The sequence below is a fragment of the Serinus canaria genome, chromosome 27, assembly GCF_022539315.1.
Source record: "Serinus canaria isolate serCan28SL12 chromosome 27, serCan2020, whole genome shotgun sequence".
Classification (NCBI taxonomy): Eukaryota; Metazoa; Chordata; class Aves; order Passeriformes; family Fringillidae; genus Serinus; species Serinus canaria.
Genome location: NC_066340.1, coordinates 4,508,328 through 4,526,359, shown reverse-complemented (window position 1 = coordinate 4,526,359; position 18,032 = coordinate 4,508,328). Strand labels below are relative to the sequence as shown.

Sequence of the window (18,032 nt, the reverse complement as noted above, 5' to 3'; positions counted from 1 at the left end):
GTGTGTGTGTGTGTGCAGAGTGCTGTGTGTGTGTGCAGGGTGCTGTGTGTGTGTGTGCAGGGTGCTCTGTGGTGTGTGTGTGCAGAGTGCTGTGTGTGTGTGCAGGGTGTCTCTGTGTGTGTGCAGGGTGCTGGTGTGGTGCAGGGTGCTCTGGTGTGTGTGCAGGGTGCTGTGTGTGTGTGTGCAGGGTGCTGTGTGTGTGTGCAGGTGCTTCTGTGTGTGTGCAGGGTGCTGTGTGTGTGCAGGGTGCTCTCTGTGTGTGTGCAGGGTGCTCTGTGTGGTGTGCAGGGTGCTGTGTGTGTGTGTGCAGGGTGCTGTGTGTGGCAGGGTGCTCTCTATGTGTGCAGGGTGCTGTGTGTGTGTGCAGGGTGCTCTATGTGTGCAGGGTGCTCTGTGTGTGGTGCAGAGTGCTGTGTGTGTGCAGGGTGCTCTTGTGTGTGCAGGGTGCTGTGTGTGTGTGTGCAGGGTGCTGTGTGTGTGGCAGGGTGCTGTGTGTGCAGGGTGCTGTGTGGTGTGTGTGTGCAGGGTGCTGTGTGTGTGTGCAGGGTGCTGTGTGTGTGTGTGCAGGGTGCTCTGTGTGTGTGCAGGGTGCTGTGTGTGTGTGTGCAGGGTGCTGTGTGTGTGTGCAGGGTGCTGTGTGTGTGCAGGGTGCTGTGTGTGTGGTGCAGGGTGCTGTGTGTGTGTGCAGGGTGCTCTGTGTGTGCAGGGTGCTCTGTGTGTGTGTGCAGCGTGCTCTGTGTGTGCAGGTGCTGTGTGTGTGTGCAGGGTGCTCTGTGTGTGTGTGTGTGCAGGGTGCTGTGTGTGTGTGCAGGGTGCTCTGGGTGTGTGTGCAGGGTGCTGTGTGTGTGTGCATGGTGCTCTGTGTGTGTGTGTGTGCAGGGTGCTGTGTGTGTGTGTGCAGGGTGCTCTCTGTGTGTGTGCAGGGTGCTGTGTGTGTGTGCAGGGTGCTCTCTGTGTGTGTGCAGGGTGCTGTGTGTGTGTGCAGGGTGCTCTGTGTGTGTGTGTGTGCAGGGTGCTGTGTGTGTGTGTGCAGGGTGCTCTGTGTGTGTGTGCAGGGTGCTGTGTGTGTGTGCAGGGTGCTCTCTGTGTGTGTGCAGGGTGCTGTGTGTGTGTGCAGGGTGCTCTGTGTGTGTGTGTGTGCAGGGTGCTCTGTGTGTGTGTGTGTGCAGAGTGCTGTGTGTGTGTGCAGGGTGCTGTGTGTGTGTGCAGGGTGCTCTGTGTGTGTGTGTGTGCAGAGTGCTGTGTGTGTGTGCAGGGTGCTCTCTGTGTGTGCAGGGTGCTGTGTGTGTGTGCAGGGTGCTCTCTGTGTGTGTGCAGGGTGCTCTGTGTGTGTGTGCAGGGTGCTGTGTGTGTGTGTGCAGGGTGCTGTGTGTGTGTGTGCAGGTGCTGTGTGTGTGTGCAGGGTGCTCTCTGTGTGTGTGTGTGTGCAGGGTGCTTCTGTGTGTGTGTGTGTGCAGGGTGCTGTGTGTGTGTGCAGGGTGCTGTGTGTGTGTGTGCAGGGTGCTGTGTGTGTGTGCAGGGTGCTCTCTATGTGTGCAGGGTGCTCTGTGTGTGTGCAGGGTGCTGTGTGTGTGTGCAGGGTGCTCTGTGTGTGTGCAGGGTGCTGTGTGTGTGTGCAGGGTGCTCTGTGTGTGTGCAGAGTGCTGTGTGTGTGTGCAGGGTGCTGTGTGTGTGTGTGCAGGGTGCTCTCTATGTGTGTGCAGGGTGCTGTGTGTGTGTGTGCAGGGTGCTGTGTGTGTGCAGGGTGCTCTCTATGTGTGCAGGGTGCTGTGTGTGTGTGCAGGGTGCTCTCTATGTGTGCAGGGTGCTCTGTGTGTGTGCAGAGTGCTGTGTGTGTGTGCAGGGTGCTCTGTGTGTGCAGGGTGCTGTGTGTGTGTGCAGGGTGCTCTGTGTGTGCAGGGTGCTCTCTCTGAGCAGGGTGCTCTCTCTGAAGGGCTGCTCCCTGTGCAGTGTGAAGTCTCCCCCAGGATAGGGATTCCCCTCAGCACTGCCAGGACTCAGCTCCAGACTCTTTAATGTCCCACCCTTGGCTCACAGCTCAGCACCAAGGATGCTCTCCCCCCCCCAGGATGCTCCTCCCCAGCAATCTCCCCTGGATCTCATGTCCCCCCCCAGGCCACCCACTCAGAGCTGGCTGTACCCAAACATGTACAATGCTTGTACCCTACAAGCATTTCCAACTTGTAGGAGCCTCTGGAAGGAGAATCCATGGGGGAGCCCAACAGTCAGGGGTGGAAAATGGGGCTGTGAGACCTCAGCCCTGCCTGGACCATCCCTGCCCTGCCCAGCAAGCAGGCAGGGGCCATCCTGGGGGACAGTCACAGCTCCAGGGGGACAGCCACAGCTCCAGGTCTGGCAGAGGGACATCCAGGGGATGCAGTCACAACGAGAGGTTTTAGGGGGCACCTTGCTCTGTTTTGGGGGGCCCCTTGCTCATTTTCAGAGGTGCTGCCTGGTCCCCATCCTGCCCTGCTCTGCTCTCCTTAGGGCACCGTCCTGCTGGGGCGGTGGCAGGGCTGCAGCACACTTCCTCAGGGGACAAGGGATACTTCCCTGGTGTCCCTGAGGGACTCGCTCCCTCTGCCTATTTGCTGCTCCTGGCTGTGTCCCCCTGGCCCTGGGGGCTGTCCCTGTCCTCCCCTGGCCCCAGCAGAGGCTGCTCCATGTCCTGGTGCCCGTGGTCACTCATGGACATCTCGGCCAGGGCCTCGGCCATGGCCTGGCGGACACTCTCGGTCAGCTTGGGGACATCCTTTGGACTCAGGCCACACGTTTCCACCCTAGGGAGGACTTGGATGGTGCAGGTCCCTGGGAGAGGAGGGAAAAGCCAGGGATGTGTTAGAGGATCCCACTAGGAACTGGGTGTTCCCCCAGGCATCTTCCACCCCAGCTGCCTCCCCATGCCTCAGCATCCCTCAGACAGCCCCAGGTGCCTCATCCCCAGTGCCAGCCCTGCCCTCTGCCTTGGGAACTCCTGTCCATCCCTTACCAGAGGTGAACCTCTTCTCCTTGGGGCTGAAGAAGTTCCTGTACGAGGAGATCACAATGGGGACAATGGGAACCTGCAGGACACAGAGGGTTGGGGGGGCCCCCAGAGAGAGCCCTCCCCAGGTGAGACTCCTGCTCTTGCCTGTCCCTCCCTGGTGCTGCCCAGCACCATGTCTGTCACTGGGGACCAAACCCCCCCATCCCTGGGGACCAAACCTCCCCATCCCTGGGGACCAAAACCCTCATCCCTGGGGACCAAACTCCTCATCCCTGGGGACCAAAGCCACTATCCCTGAGAACCTAACCCCTGCATCCTTAGGGACCAAAATCCCCCTTGCTGAGGACCAAATCCCTGCATCCCTGGGGGCCAAATCTTGCATGTCCCCGGAGACCAAATGCCCCATCCCTCTGCCCCAGGGTTCACACCCACCCTGCTACATCCAGGGTGAGCCTAAGGGAAGGAATCATTTTGGAAAAGGCCTCCAAGCCCATCGAGTCCAACATCTGATTGCCCATTTCCTTACCTGGGCCTGCACAGCCAGGTGGAAAGCACCTCGCTTGAAAGGCAGCATGGACTTGCCCGGGTTCCTGGTGCCTTCTGGGAAAACCCACACACGGAGCTGCAGGGGACAGGGACAAGAGGGGACCCCGTGTTTTAGGGTGAAAGGGGTGGCTGGGTTGTGTGTTCTATCCCCATCTGTCAGAGCTGGGGCAGTTCTCTGCTGTTCATTGGGCATTTTCTTTATCTTTCCCACAGCCAATCCTCCCTCCAGGAGATCTCTGCTGTCCATGGCCAGGGGGTGTCCCTGCAGGGCTGATCAAATTCCATCATCCCATGGGGAGATGCTCTGCCCAGGGGAGGAGCCAAGCATTCCTACCTGGATCCAATCTGACCTGGAACAGCCCAGCAGCCTTTGCCCCCTGCATTCCCAGAGGAGCAGCTTTCTGCTGCCCTGCATTCCCAGAGGGAGAGCAGGCCCATCTCCAGCAGCCCTGGAGCTGCAGAGGAAAACTCCCCCTTGTGCAGGATCCCTGCTCCAGCAGAACACAGCTGGCATGCAGGAGGGCTGAGCCCCCCTGGGATGGGACTGTGCCACCACCCTGAGCCCCCCTGGGATGGGACTGTGCCACCACCCTGAGCCCCCTGGGATGGGACTGTGCCACCACCCTGAGCCCCCTGGGATGGGACTGTGCCACCACCCTGAGCCCCCTGGGATGGGACTGTGCCACCACCCTGAGCCCCCCTGGGATGGGACTGTGCCACCACCCTGAGCCCTCCTGGGATGGGGCTGTGCCACCACCCTGAGCCCCCCTGGGATGGGACTGTGCCACCACCCTGAGCCCCCCTGGGATGGGACTGTGCCACCACCCTGAGCCCCCCTGGGATGGGACTGTGCCACCACCCTGAGCCCCCTGGGATGGGACTGTGCCACCACCCTGACACACAGGGGGTCAGGGCCTGCTCTCACTCTGGCAGTGGTTGTTGGGGTTTTTTTGTACTATTGCATTTGTATTTTAATTTCCCTAATAAAGAACTGTTATTCCTACTCCCATATCTTTGCCTGAGAGCCCCTTAATTTCACAGTTATAACAAGTCAGAGAGAGGGGGTTTGCATTTTCCATTTCAAGAGAAGCTCCTGCCTTCCTCAGCAGACACCTGGCTGTTCAAACCAAGGCACCCTGACCTCCGCTGGGTCAGTCCTGCCCACAGCCTGTGGCATTCACATTCTCTGAACAGGATTCCTTGGCCCAGGGTTTTTCTCCTGGGAAGCTGAGAAGCCTCAGAGGAAAGAAAAACAATTCTTATCTCATTTGCTTCTCCTGGGTTGTGCTCATGTGGAATGTGTTTGGAGATTGTTCACCCACAGGTGATTGTTCCATTGCATTCTGCTGGGAGTTGTTTTCACTCTTTGGCCAATCAGGGCCAAGCTGTGCTGGGACTCTGGAGAGAGTCACGAGTTTTCATTATTATCTTTTTAGCATTCAAGAGGTATCCTGTCTGTATGTTTCAGTACAGTACAGTGTAGTGTAGCATTATTTAACGTAATATAGTGTCATCAAGTAATAAATTAGCCTTCTGACAGCATGGAGTTAGATCCATCATTCTTCCCTGCCACGGGGCTAGCCGTGCATTCACAAGAACAGCCCCTGGCCCCACCTGACCCCCCCGGTGTCCCCCAGCCCTGTCCCTCACGTTGTCTCTCCTCATGGCGCTGGCGGTGCGGGAGATGACCTCGATGGCCGCGTCCCTGCGCTGCCGCTCGATGAAGATGATGCCACTGAGCCAGCAGGCCCAGCCCACCGTGCCCAGGTACAGCAGCTCCCGCTTGGCGATGGGCACGCAGCGCTCAGGAATGACCTCCACCATTCCTGGGGCGTGGAGAACACCCATTAACACCTTCCCAAACCAAGGACACCCATTAACACCTTCCCAACCCACGAAGCGGCAGCAGAAACATTGCCTGGGGAAACTCCTTGGAAACGGAACCCCAGGTTGGACAAACCAGCTGGATATCAACAATAAATTCTGCAGCTCAGCCAGTCCTGAGAGGTGATAACTGCGGAGAGAAGCTCTCTGGAGAGGCCAAATTACATCACGTCACAGATTGATTAATCATTTATACCCTAATATAGTTTATACCCTAATTAATCAATTGTACCCTAATATAGGACCAGTTTGGGGTTATTTTAGCCTTGACTCAAAGGACTTTAATCCCAGAACCACCCTGTGGCATCACCTCCCGTTGTCCCTCCTCTCCCTGCAGCACAGCCCAGTCCCAAGAGCCCTCCTGGTCCGTTCCCACCACACATCCCTGCCCTGATCCCGGTGCTGACCCCCCAGAGCCATCCTGGCGCACCGCTGGAGCCCCCAGAGGTGCCGGGGGTCCTCCCGCGCTGCCCCCACGCACCCATGAGGTCCAGGGAAGCCTGGTGGTTGCAGACGATCACGAAGGGCCCCGGCAGCCGCAGCATCTCCGAGCCCCTCACCCGCATCCTGATGCCGTAGAAGCGCTTGAGGGGCAGGAGCGCCGCCCGCAGGAGCCTGCCGAGATAAGGGACCAGATAAGGGACGAGATAACGGACGAGGTAAGGGACGAGATAATAAAGAACGAGATAAGGGACGAGATAAGGGACAAGATAAGGGACAAGACAAGGAACGAGACAAGGAACGAGATAAGGGATGAGATAAGGAACGAGATAAGGCACACGGACACGCGTGAGGAGCGGCTCTGCACCGGCCGGGGCGGGCGGGGTTAGGCTGGGCTGCGCTGCTGGACTTGGGCTCAGGCTCAAGGAAGCTTGGCTTTCTCATACATCTGCAGCCTATGAGGCTCAGAACTCACCTGGCTCCCACCTGAGCTGGGCCCAGCTCCTGTCTCAGAGCAGAGGGAGCTGCTGAGGAGGGAGAGTGAGCAGCACGAGGTGGTGGCAAGGAAAAATCAGGAGTTTGAAGTGCAGGGATGATGGGAAAGCAAAAAGACAAGAGGCGGGATGGGGAAGGGGATGGGGAAGGGGATGGGGATGGGATCTTCACACCCCACCGAGGACAAAGTGTCTCTGCCCGGGGGAGCCTCTCAGGTGCTCAGCTGGATCTCTGTGCGGACGGAAATCCAGATCCCAGACTCCTAAAGACACAGCTGGATCCCAGCCAAGAGGAGTTGAGCTGGGGATGGATGAGCCCTGGGTATGGGTGGCAGAGGGACGACAGATCCCCAGAGACCGCCCCTGCACCGCTTTGTGAGGCAGAGGGAAGGGAAAACCAGCCCGGACATTCCTTAGGGGAATATGGCTCCACCGGAGCTGCTGTGTCGGGAAGAGATGGATCTGAGCGGAGCAGCGGTGTCACATCCCGGGAGGGCTGGCCAGGAGGAGGAATATCGGGATGGCAGCGATGGGTGACGCTCAGGGTGGGAATAATGAGAGGATTGCAGGGAGGAGGGGGCACCAGGGATTCCAGCAGCCGTGGAGACAAAATCCTGGTACACGTCGGTGTTGGAATGGGGCACTGTCCGACCCACAGAGGGTCTGTGCCAGGGTCCCCACATTTGTCACTGCCCCCAGTGGGCAGCGCAGGGCGCAGGAAAGGGCTCAGCCCCAGGTGAGAAGGGAGAAGGCGGCACAGGGTCCGCGGTATCGCCCCCATCCCTCGGAAGCCGCAGGCTCGGAGATCCCTGAGGATCCGAGGAGAAATGGTGCCCCAAAGCCAGGACTAATGACAGGGAAGCGCTCCGAGCCGCAGGCTCTGGATCCGGAGGAGAGGGACCTGGGCGTGCGGCGCCGCGCGGAGCTGCCGGTGGGACGAGATAAGCGGCGCTGATAAGGCGGGGAAGGCACAGCCTCCCTCGGGATCGCCGCCGAGCCGGGAGCGCTGGCTTGGAGCGGCCCGCGATGCGCTCTGCAGTCCCCGGGAAGGACCCGGGACAGGCTGCAGCACCGCCGGTACCGCCGAACCACCGCCGGGAGCACCGAACTACCGCCGGGAATACGGAATCTCGGACTGATAACACCGAACTACCGCCGGTACCACCGAACCTCAGCCCGGGAGCACCGAACCTCTGGCCGCGCTCCCGCTGCGGGCCGGGATACCTCCGCACAAATCCTCAGCGAGTTTCTCAAGCTGGGATATTTTCCCTGTGTAATTACATCCCTCCTGCTGTGCTCATCCTGCCCGGGAATCCAGCAGCGGGATTGCAACACCCTGAGCGCGCCCAGGCCTTCCCCCGGTGTTGCACTGCAGTGTTATCTCCCCAGTGTTATCTCCCCGGTGTTATCTCCCTGCTTCCACCCCCGGGAGCAGAGTCGGGACCTGGCTGTGATCAGGACGTGGCTGTGACAGGGACAAGGCTGTGCCCCTGGCAGGTGATGGCACCAAGACATCCCAGAACCATAAAAGCATCGAATAGTTTGGGTTGGAAAGGGCCTTAAACCCACCCAGTGCCACCCCCAGCCATGGGCAGGGACACCTCCCACTGTCCCAGACTGCTCCAAGCCCTGTCCAACCTGGCCTTGGGCACTGCCAGGGATGGGGCAGCCATGGAATAGTCTGTGCCAGGGCCTCTCCACCCTCAATCCCTCTGCCAAAGTGCTGTTCCCGGGTCTCCCATGGGGAAAGCCAGAGCCAGGGACACAGCACTGGGCATGTGTCTGCCTCCCCCGCCCTGATGGTGCCTCCAAACCCCCCTGTTATCCACCCAGGTGATGACCCCAACATTGCCATGTCAGAAATGATCCCTTTGATGTTATTTCATCCCTCAGGGACCACAAATCCCAACTCCAGCATGGCCTAACCCTCCCTGGGCACAGCCAGCACCTCTCATACCACAAGCTGCACTTCACTGCCCCACGGATGTGACCACAGCCCTGGTCTTGGCCCCAGGGCTCTGCCACCAGCTGTGACCCAGCTGTGACCTGGCTGTGGCTCCAGCCAGGGCAGGACAGAGCCTGTGGCCGCAAACCATGGGATTTCCTGCAGCTGAGCCAAGCCCAGCCAGCTCTGCCCATCCCCAGCCCCAGCCCCAGCCCTTGCTCACCTCATGTTCTCCACGGAGCGTCCCCGGAAGGCGGCCAGGGGGGACAGCAGGGTGGCCAAGGCCACGATCCAGCAGTTGAAGAAGGCCACCTTGCAGAGGAACTGGAAGGGGGGGCTGCACCTGTAGAGCAGCAGTGCTGCCAGGGGCAGGAGCAGCAGCCCCTGGAGCAGCAGCAGCAGCAGGTCCATGGTGCTGCCCCAAGCTCAGCCTGGGCCTGGCCAGGTGAGTCAGGAGGATCCTGAGTGGGTGGCTGGGGCTGGCCCAAGGGAAGGCTCACTGTGGATCTCATCCTGAGGATGGAGTGGCTCAGGTGGAAGCAGAACACCCACCCAGGGGTGGAGAGTAGCCGTGAGTCAGGCGGGGACCCTGAGTCACCTGAGGTGTCACTGCTGTCACCTCCTGGGCTCTTGACAGCCATTGAAGACTCCAGGTCGGTAAGATCAGACCTGCTGCTCACTAAACTCTTCCTGTCCCGGGAATCTGTCTTGTGTTGCCACATTTCTCTTCACAGAGAAAAGCAAGGCACAATTCTTCCCAAGGATTTCTGAGATTCACATTCTCTGAACCTCACAGAGAAAGGAAACACAATTCTGTTCACTTGCTGTGTCTGTGTTTGTGCCACAGTAGAATGCAATGTGGAGATTGTTTCCCCACAGTGATGGTGTTTTGTTTCCTTGGCCTGTCAGGGCCAGGTGTGTGTATGTGTGTCAGGACTGTCACTGACAGCCATGAGATTCTGTGCAGTGTGTGCAGAGCTGAGTGCTGGGCAGGTTCAGTTTTAGATGTATAGAATAATATAGTATAATAAAGTCATTAATTATCCTTCTGATATCCATGGACTCAGATGCATCATTCTCTCTCCCTCATCAACATTGGAGGCACCTTTGATTTACAATAGTCCTGGCCACAGGGCTGCTAGCCCTGGGAAAGGGAGTCTCAGCTGGTGGGAACAGAAGGAGCTGCTCCTGGTCCATGGCCATCACCCCAGCCAGGCTGGGCACAGCCACTTATGGCACCCAAATCTCACCTTGCAGAGCCTCAGACTGCTGGAAGATATCTCCCACCTGGAATGGCAGCAGGAACCACTGCTCCCCATCCCTTGCTCAGTTTGGGCAGCAGGAGCCCCTCTGCCCTTCCCCTCCCCATGCCCAGTACCTGTCCCCAGGGTCCCGCAGTGCCTGGGGGCTGGGCTCTGCCACCCCCCGCTGCCAGCCCGGGCTGCAGGGGTGGCAGCCCTTGGCCCACTTGGCAGCCAGGGGCCGTGTTGCAGGAGGTGTTTTCAGGGGTGCAATTAGCACAGGCTGTCATTAACCTCTCCTCCTGCTCTGATGCCTTGCAGGATCCAGGCCAGCCCCTGGAAACTCCTGGAACCAAATCCTGGTGACATTAGGGACACCGGACCAGTGTCAGCCCCCAGCAGCCTCTCCCAGCCCCTCTGGTCCATTCCCAAATCAGGGAATCCCAGAATCTCAGGAGGGTTTGGGTGGGAAGGACCTCAGAGCCCATCCAGTGGCACCCATGCCACAGCAGGGACACCTGCCACCATCCCAGGTGGCTCCAAGCCCCGTCCCACCCAGCCTGGGACATCCCTGTGCTGCGGCCAGAGCCTGGGCTCAGCCCTGACCCTGGGCCAGGAGCAGCGAGATCCCCTTGTGCCTCCCCAGTGGGGTCTCTGGGCTCTGCCAGTTCCCCCCAGGCCACTCCTGGGCCGGTGTCACCTCTGTGGGACCACCCCAGCCCCCTGCCCTCCCCTGGCAGGCGCTGCCCTCAGCCCAGCATTTCTGCCCTGCTCTGCCAGGGCTGCCCTGCCACTGTGATATTTTATGAACTATCCTTTTGCCAGGATCTTTTCTCCTGAGAAGCTGGGAAGCTTCAGCTGCTCCATGTTGTGCTACTTAGGAATGTGATTTGGAGAATTGTTTACCCAGCATGTGAGTTGTTTTTAATTAATGGCCAATCACAGCCAGCTGTGTCGGGACTCTGGTCAGTCACAAGATTTTTATTATTCATTCCTTTCCAGCCTTCTGATGTCTCATTTCTATTCTTTTAGTGTAGTTTTAGTATAGCATTTTCTTTTAATATAATATCACAAAATAATAAATCAGCCTTCTGAAACATGGAGTCATGATTTTCACCTCTTCCCTTGTCCTGGGGACCCTCAAACACCACCACACTGCCCTTCCACCCACACCTCCCCTGTCTCCTGGAGGTGACAGAGATGTCCCCAGGCTCTGGCCATGCTGGAGGGTGCCCCAGTTTGACCAGTAACCCCAGGGTTACGTCCACCAGGGGTGTTGCAATGCCCATTGCTTCACCCTCCCATTCCTCTCATTATTCTCATATTATAGCAAAGATTGGGTCACATCCCGAGCCCACCCTTCCTGCCCAGCCCATTCCAGGTGACTCCTCACTCCTCCTCCCCCTTCTGTGTCCATGGGGGAGCCTTTGGGCACCAGCCTGCTCTCCCATCAATCCCAGCTTTGCCTTTGGATGCTTCCTTCGGTCACTCCCAGCTGGAGGAGCTGGACCTTCCTGCTGGAATCCACCTGATCCTCCTGCTCCACATCTGGGAGCTCCTCCAGGGGCCAGGCTGGGGAGGATCTGCCCATTGCAGAGCTCAGGGAAGGGAAATCCTTCCTTCCACTGGGCAGGGCAGTCCAAGGAGGGGGTTTAAGGTGCCTTTGTGCATCCTCAGAGCTCCAGACCACCGGCCCTGAGGTCTCCTGCCAGGAGCTCTGCTCCAGGGAAAAGCCTGAAACCCCCCGAGGGCACAGCAGGGATGGCACCATGGGGCTGGTGAGGTAGCACAGGCAGGGGACAGCTCCCAGCACCCAAAAGCCTCCACTGCCCCCCTCCTCCTGCTCCCCGGGGAGCACAGGGGTCTCTGTATCCTGAGAAACTCCGGGATTTCCCTCTCAGGCTGCTGTCCCCACCACACCCCCCCAAAATCCAGCTCTGCCTCTGCTCAGCCAGGAGATCTCACTCTGGAGCTCCAGCCCTGCCCCGTCACCCCCAGACCTGACAGACCCCCAGACCTGACAGGAACCCCCAGACCTGACAGATCCCCCAGACCTGACAGACCTCCCCAGACCTGACAGACCCCCCCAGACCTGACAGGAACCCCCAGCACCCCCTCACACCCTCAGACCTCACAGACCCCCCCAGGGCTCCTCTCAGCCCCCCCAGGCACTGCCTCACCCCCCCCCCTTCCCCCACGGCTCTGGGCGGTCCCAGCCCCGGGGGAGCCCCTGCACCCAGGCACGGAGCCACCAGCCCAAGTAATTACAGATGCTCAATTAGCGACAGCAGGGCGCTCTCTTAACAAAGCCCCTTAATTACAGGCGATGCTGCACTGAGAGCTGGAGGGACTAACGAAGGCGGGGACCATCCTCTGTCCCCACCCCCGGGGACAGCACGGCCTGTGCCACCCCGGCCTGGTGGCCTGGAGGCGACTGGGGTGACCCCGGGGCTGTGACAGGGTTGGGACAGCCCTGCCCGGGGGGCTCAAGGAGAAACCCCCCAAAACCCCAAAAGCACGGGAACGGTGGAGCATCCATCCAGGATCTTCGGGTTGGGGGAGGCAGAGTTCAGAGCCCCCTCCGCTCCTCCATGGTGTAAAACTCTGTGGAATGGGATGGGATGGGATGGGATGGGATGGGATGGGATGGGATGGGATGGGATGGGATGGGATGGGATGGGATGGGATGGGATGGGATGGGATGGAGACAGGGAGCAGGGAAGCTCAGCCTGGAGTGATGAAAGCCTCAGGAAAGCTGTTGCTGTAGGGGCCATGGGGACAGTGTCCCCCGGGCTGTCCTTACCCGCTGCAGGGGGGACACCGGGTCCCACGGTGCCGGTGGCACTGGGGGGCGGCGGGGGGGGCATAGCTCTGCTGGAGAGGAGCAGGAACAGGTCAGTGACGGATGGATGGTGTCCCCTGGAGGTGCTGCCCCCCCTGCACTCACCGCCTTTCCCCAGGTGAGGAGCGCAGGAACCGCACGGGGGGCGGGCGGGGCGCGGGCCAGGGGATGTAGAGATGGTGGAAAACCACGGCCTCCTCTTCCTCCTCGCCCTGCGAAGGCTCCTCCAGTGCCTGCGGGGGTGGGGGGGGGGGCGGACAGAGGCAGGGCTGGGCCGGGCTCCGGGGCTCCCAAAGCGCCACTTGCCGGGGATCGCACCCAGCTGCTCCCGCTGGCTGGGCTTGGTCCCACCCAAAGCCCCAGGGGGACACGGGGGGTGGCAGCCCCACAGATGGGACCAAAGCCCCGTGGGAAGAGCACTTTGATCTGTGTGCGAGCCATCTGAGCAGGCAGGCTCCAGTCCTGGCCGCCCTGCCCTGGTGGCACTGGGAGGGCAGGGGTGGGTGCCAGGCGGTGCCAGCTGGCAGAGAGCTCAGCAGCTGCCACAGCCCAGCCCTGCCCCAGAAGCTGCATTGTTCCCCCCAGGGAGATGAAATGTTTTGGTTTGAGATGCATTTTTAACTGGCGGCTCCTGCAGAGCTCCTGCCAGGTTGGGCTGAGCTTCCAGAGGGTCCCAGCTCTTCCCAGCTGGGCTGAACCTCTGCCTGAGGCCTGGCTGCTGTCTGAGCTGTCAGAGCTGGGCTCCAAACAAAGCCCCAAAACCCCAAAGGGCTGCTCTGAGTTGGGCTGGGAGCACCCAGGTGCTGCCCCCAGAGGGTCCCAAAGCAGGACGTGGTGATCCTGAAAAGCCCTGAGGTCCCTTTGCCCCACCTTTGGTTGCTCTGCCCCCTCTTTGGTCCCTCTGCCCCATTTTTGATCCCTCTGCCCCCTCTTTGCTCCCTTTGCCCCTCTGAGCCTCACCTGGGCGGGGACTGGGGCTGGCCCTGCACCCAGGGGCATCAGAGCTGCCATGGCCAGGCCGTGCATCAACAGCTGGTGCATTTGGGAGGTTTGAATCAACATCAACTCCATCAAATCTGCCCGAGAATTGGAGATTCTGCATCAGAGAGGGAGCAGAGGGAGCAGGAGGAGCAGAGCCTGGGATGGATGCCTGGGATGGGGCGGCCCCAAGGCTCCTCCCTGTTCCCAAGCAGTAGGAGCAAAGCCAGCCTTCCCCCACCCCGGTTTGGAAGCCTCATGTGGTGTTTAAAAATTATTTTGCTTGGCCAAAGCTTGAAAATTGCCATATTTGATCCTTTTCTTCCTTGCAAGCATCTGGGCTGGCTCACGAGGGGCGATTACTGGGGCTGGAAGCACCAGACTTTCCTCCCATTCTGAGGAGAGTTTCTGCAGCCCTGGCAGTGCCCAGGGCCTTGGGGAGCAGCTGCCCTGGTAGGGGCAGCGTTCAGAGCGTGCCAGGCTCAGCCCTGCTCTGTGCAGGAGGGGCAGGAGCTGGGGGTGAGCCCAGGACCCCAATCCCCACTCCTGGGGCTGGATCCAGCTGGGGGGCAGGGTGGGGATGCTCAGCTCCTGCCTGCTCCACACGGGGAGCTGGGCCCAGGGCAGTGTCCCTGTCCCCTTGGCTGCATGGCCACACTGAGGGTGGCTGCTGAGGCCCATCCACACAGAGGAAGCCCCAAATCTGCCTCTGCACCCCCAAAAACCACCCCATTTTCGGCAGGTGTGAAATTCCCATGGAAAATTCCTATAAACCTGCTGGACTTCCCTGAGATCCTGCTGGCTTCATCTACCCTGAGCAGCTGGGGCTGCCCCTGGATCCCTGGCAGTGTCCAAGGCCAGGCTGGGCAGGGCTTGGAGCAGCCTGGGACAGTGGAGGGTGTCCCTGCCATGGCAGAGGTGGCACTGGGTGGGCTTTAAGGTCCCTTCCAGTCCAAACCATTCTGGGATTCCCTGGTTCCACGACCTGGAGTAAAAAAGGGTTTGGACCACTCTGTAGCCATGTGCCAGATCCCCAAAGGCTCCAGAGCTGCCAGGCTGGCTCCCAGGACACCAGGAGGTGGCTGCCCCTCCAGGCAGGGGCACCCCGGACCCTCCTGGGACTCTGCTGGGCAGGGAACGCCCCAGGGACTGAACTGGTGTGGGACACGGGGTGCTGCCTCTCGGGGGGATGCACCCATCCCACAGGGCCAGCCTGCGTCTCTTGACTCCACACTGACTTGCAGCATCCTCTTTCCTGCCCGGATTTTTAACCACAGCTCCACCTTCCTCCCCAAAGCACAGGGTGACTGCCTGTGGTATGTCCCCAGTGATGACAGCCCCCTGCCCCTGCTGTCCCTTGTCACCACAGCCCCCTGTCCCTGCTGCCAGCCCCCCCAGCCCAGACTGCAGCCTGCGGGCACCCGGGTGGGTGAAGCCCCTCCGGGCAGTGGAACAGCCCAGGGTTCCAGTTCCTCTCAATCCCACCTTGCCGTTCCAGGAGCCTGTCACACCCCGGCGTTCCCAGGGGATGCCAGCAGGAAATGGGGGTTTGGAGAACAAAACCAGCTGAATTAACAACAAAAAACAAACAAAAAACAAACAAACAAACAAAAACAACAACAAAAAAACCCCAAAAACCAACAACAACAAAACCAGCCCCAAACTGTTCCCCGGGAGTATCTCGGAGCCCACAGTTGGTAAAACCCCCAAAATTCGCAGCTCCACACAAGGACGCGATGGACATGGCTGAGTCCATCAGCCCCGCTCCTCTCTCCCTGGCAAGGGCTGGAAGCAGGAGCGCTGAACCCAGCCGGGTTTGGCTCTGCCCTCCCCGGCTCTGTCCCCACGAACCTCCCCGGGCGGGCGGGGGTCCCGCGGGACGGCCCCGGGCCCGGGCAGCTGCTGCAGGATCAGCACCGGCGGCCGGGACACCGGGACGGCTCCGGGGGTCGATCCCACGGCGCGGGGCTGGAAGGAAAACAGGAATTGCACATCCAAGTGTTAATCCGGAGTCCTGGCAGCGGAGCACGAGAGGACAGAAAGGACACGCCTGGTGACAGGACAGAGGGGACGGGGCTGGGGGCGGGAGGAGCGGGTGGCCCGGGGGAGCAGGATGGGAGCCCAGGAGAAAGGAATTTGCTCTCCCCTGGTTTTCTAGGGACAGCGCTCTCCCATCCCGGGTGACTCTCAGACCTGCAGAGTCCCCGGGCACCCTTCGGGGTCTGCAGGGCCTTGGCACACCCCGGTGCCCCCCCAGAGCCCCGAGCCCAGCCCCTCTCCCCTCTCCACCCTTATCCCGTCAGTCGGGAGGCAGAAGCGCTCCGGGGCTCACCCCGCGTGGCACAAGGAGGGTCCCGACCGGGGGGGCCCCCCAGAGCCCGCGGGGGTCCCCGGCCGCTCCCCGCTCCATGGCTCGGGAGCTGCGGCCGGAGCCGGGATCGTTTCCAGGGCTCCGGGGAAACAAACCCTGCCCAGGGAGGCTCGGCCGCGCCAGGAATGTCCCCGGGCGGCTTCTCCCGGCAGGAAATCTCCGGGAGGCGCAGGGGATACCGGGCTGTTCCTCTGTCCTCACGGGGCTGGGCCGTGTCCCCAACCCTGTGCCTCGTGGTGAGGGGCTGAAAGGAGCAGTCAGTGGCACCTGAGTCTCATTAGGGAACGGGAGGGACATTGGGTTAATGAAGTCTCCCCAAAGCTATGGATGGGACCCCCAAAGTCTCCCCAAAAATTTGGGTGGCAACCCCAGAGTCCTCCAAAATTCTCAATAATATTGGGGTTGGGAACCACAGAAACGTCCTCAAAGTCTCCCCAGAATTGGGCATGGGACCCCCAGAGACCCCTGTAAAATTGGGCATGAGATCCTTAAACATCTCCCCTAATACTGGAGGATGGGACTCCTAGGAACCCCAAAAGTCTCCCCAAAATTTGGGATGGTCCCCAGGCTATCATCCAGCCCCAGTACCACCCCAGGGCTGCTCCTCAGGGTGTCACAGCCTCGGTGCCATCTGGGGTCCCCGGGGCATCCTTCTCACCATGCCAGGTCCCCAAGGGCTGTGTCCCAGCTCCCTGCACCGTGTCCCCAGGCATGCAGTGACCACAAGAATGGCAGAAGTGCTGGCAGCAGAGCCTGGCTCCAGCCTGCTGCTGCAGCCTCCCCAAAATTTGGGATAAGGCCTTCAGAAACCTCCCCCAAAACTGGGGATGGGAACCACAGAACACCCCCAAAATCTCCCCAAAACTGGAGATGGGAAACAAATGTCTTCCCAAAATTTGGATGGGAGCCCCAGAGACCTCCAAAAGTCTCCCCAAAACTGGAGGTGGGAACCACAGAACCCCCCCAAAACCTCCCCAGTGTCTGGGTCCCCCCCCCTGGGTCCTTCCCAGGGTGTTCCAGAGGGGATTTGTGCCCACAGGGCACAGACAACTCCTGGCAGAGAGCTCAGCGTGCTCCCCTCATCCCAGAAAATCCTGGGAATAGGGAGTCTGCAGGAAATGCTGAATTCCAGCAAAATGCACCCTGTGCCCCCAGAGACCCCAGTCCATCCCCCCCCCTCCAGCCTCAGGCCGCCCCCCGGGGGGTTTCCATGGATCTCACATCCCAGATCTGCTGTGCCCCAGGGCTGATCTGGGAACTTTCCCCGGCATTTCAGCCCTTGGCCAGCTCTGCTGGGGAACAAATCTCTCCCAAAACTCGTTCTGCCCCTGAACGGCACCAGAGACCCCCCCCAAACACCCCCCCCAGCCCCCAAATCCCCTCCTCTCCCCCGAGCCCGGCTGCTTCAGTCCCCAGCCCTTGGCTCCAGTTTGTGCTATTTTCTGCTCGATTGGGTTTTTCTCTGTGTTCCTCATTTTCCCTACCCCCTCTGGATTGCTTTTCTGCCTTTTGTTAGAATCCTAAATTCCCATTATTTGCCATTTAATTACTGTGTTGCTTCCTGCCCGTTTTGGCAGAGCCTGGCTGGGCTGGTCCCGATCTTATCTCCCCTTAGGAGGAACTCAAACACCGGGATGGGGGTGAGGAGTCCAAGGGAGCCTCGTGCCAGGGACATGAGGGGTGACAGGGACCTGTTGGGAATGTCCTCAGCCCCCCACGGCAGCCTGAGCCCTCTGGGGGGACATTATGGACAGAGGGGAGGGGAGGAGGAGGAGGAGGAGGAGGAGAAGGAGAAGGAGAAGGAGAAGGAGAAGGAGAAGGAGAAGGAGAAGGAGAAGGAGAAGGAGGAAGGAGAAGGAGAAGGAGAAGGAGAAGGAGAAGGAGAAGGAGAAGGAGACGGAGAAAGGAGAAGGAGAAGGAGAAGGAGACGGAAGGAGAAGGAGAGAAGGAGAAGGAGAAGGAGAAGGAGAAGGAGAAGGAGCAGGAGAAGGAGAGGAGAAGGAGAGAGAAGTAGGAGGAGGAGGAGGAGGAGGAGGAGGAGGAGGATAAGAGGAGGAGGAAGAGGAGGAAGAGGAGGAGGTGGAGGAGGGAAGGGAATTTGGAATGATCTCTTGAGCCAAAGCAAGCACCAGCAAGGCTGGTCCCAAGTGTGTTGTGCAGCAGGGCAGGGCTCGGGCTGGGCTCAGCTCTGGGCTGTGCCTGGCTCCAGGCTGTCCGCTGTCTCCTGTCCCTTCTCAGTCCCTCAGAACATCCCCTCAGCCCAACTCCTGAACCTGTTCACAGCCCAGAGTCACGGAACTGGGG

At 60.1% G+C, this 18,032-nt stretch overlaps 1 protein-coding gene across 1 annotated transcript; it reads right to left on the bottom strand.

The window, feature by feature from the left end:
• Positions 1-1,743: 1,743 nt before the first annotated feature.
• Positions 1,744-8,793, bottom strand: LOC103821673 (1-acyl-sn-glycerol-3-phosphate acyltransferase alpha-like). The gene is made up of 6 exons (XM_009096606.4): positions 8,520-8,793; positions 5,898-6,031; positions 5,183-5,358; positions 3,513-3,608; positions 2,990-3,062; positions 1,744-2,808 (listed from the first exon to the last, which is right to left on the bottom strand). Exons 1-6 carry the CDS (start codon positions 8,705-8,707, stop codon positions 2,585-2,587), a joined length of 891 nt encoding a protein of 296 aa, XP_009094854.2. The 5' UTR covers positions 8,708-8,793; the 3' UTR covers positions 1,744-2,584.
• Positions 8,794-18,032: the final 9,239 nt, after the last annotated feature.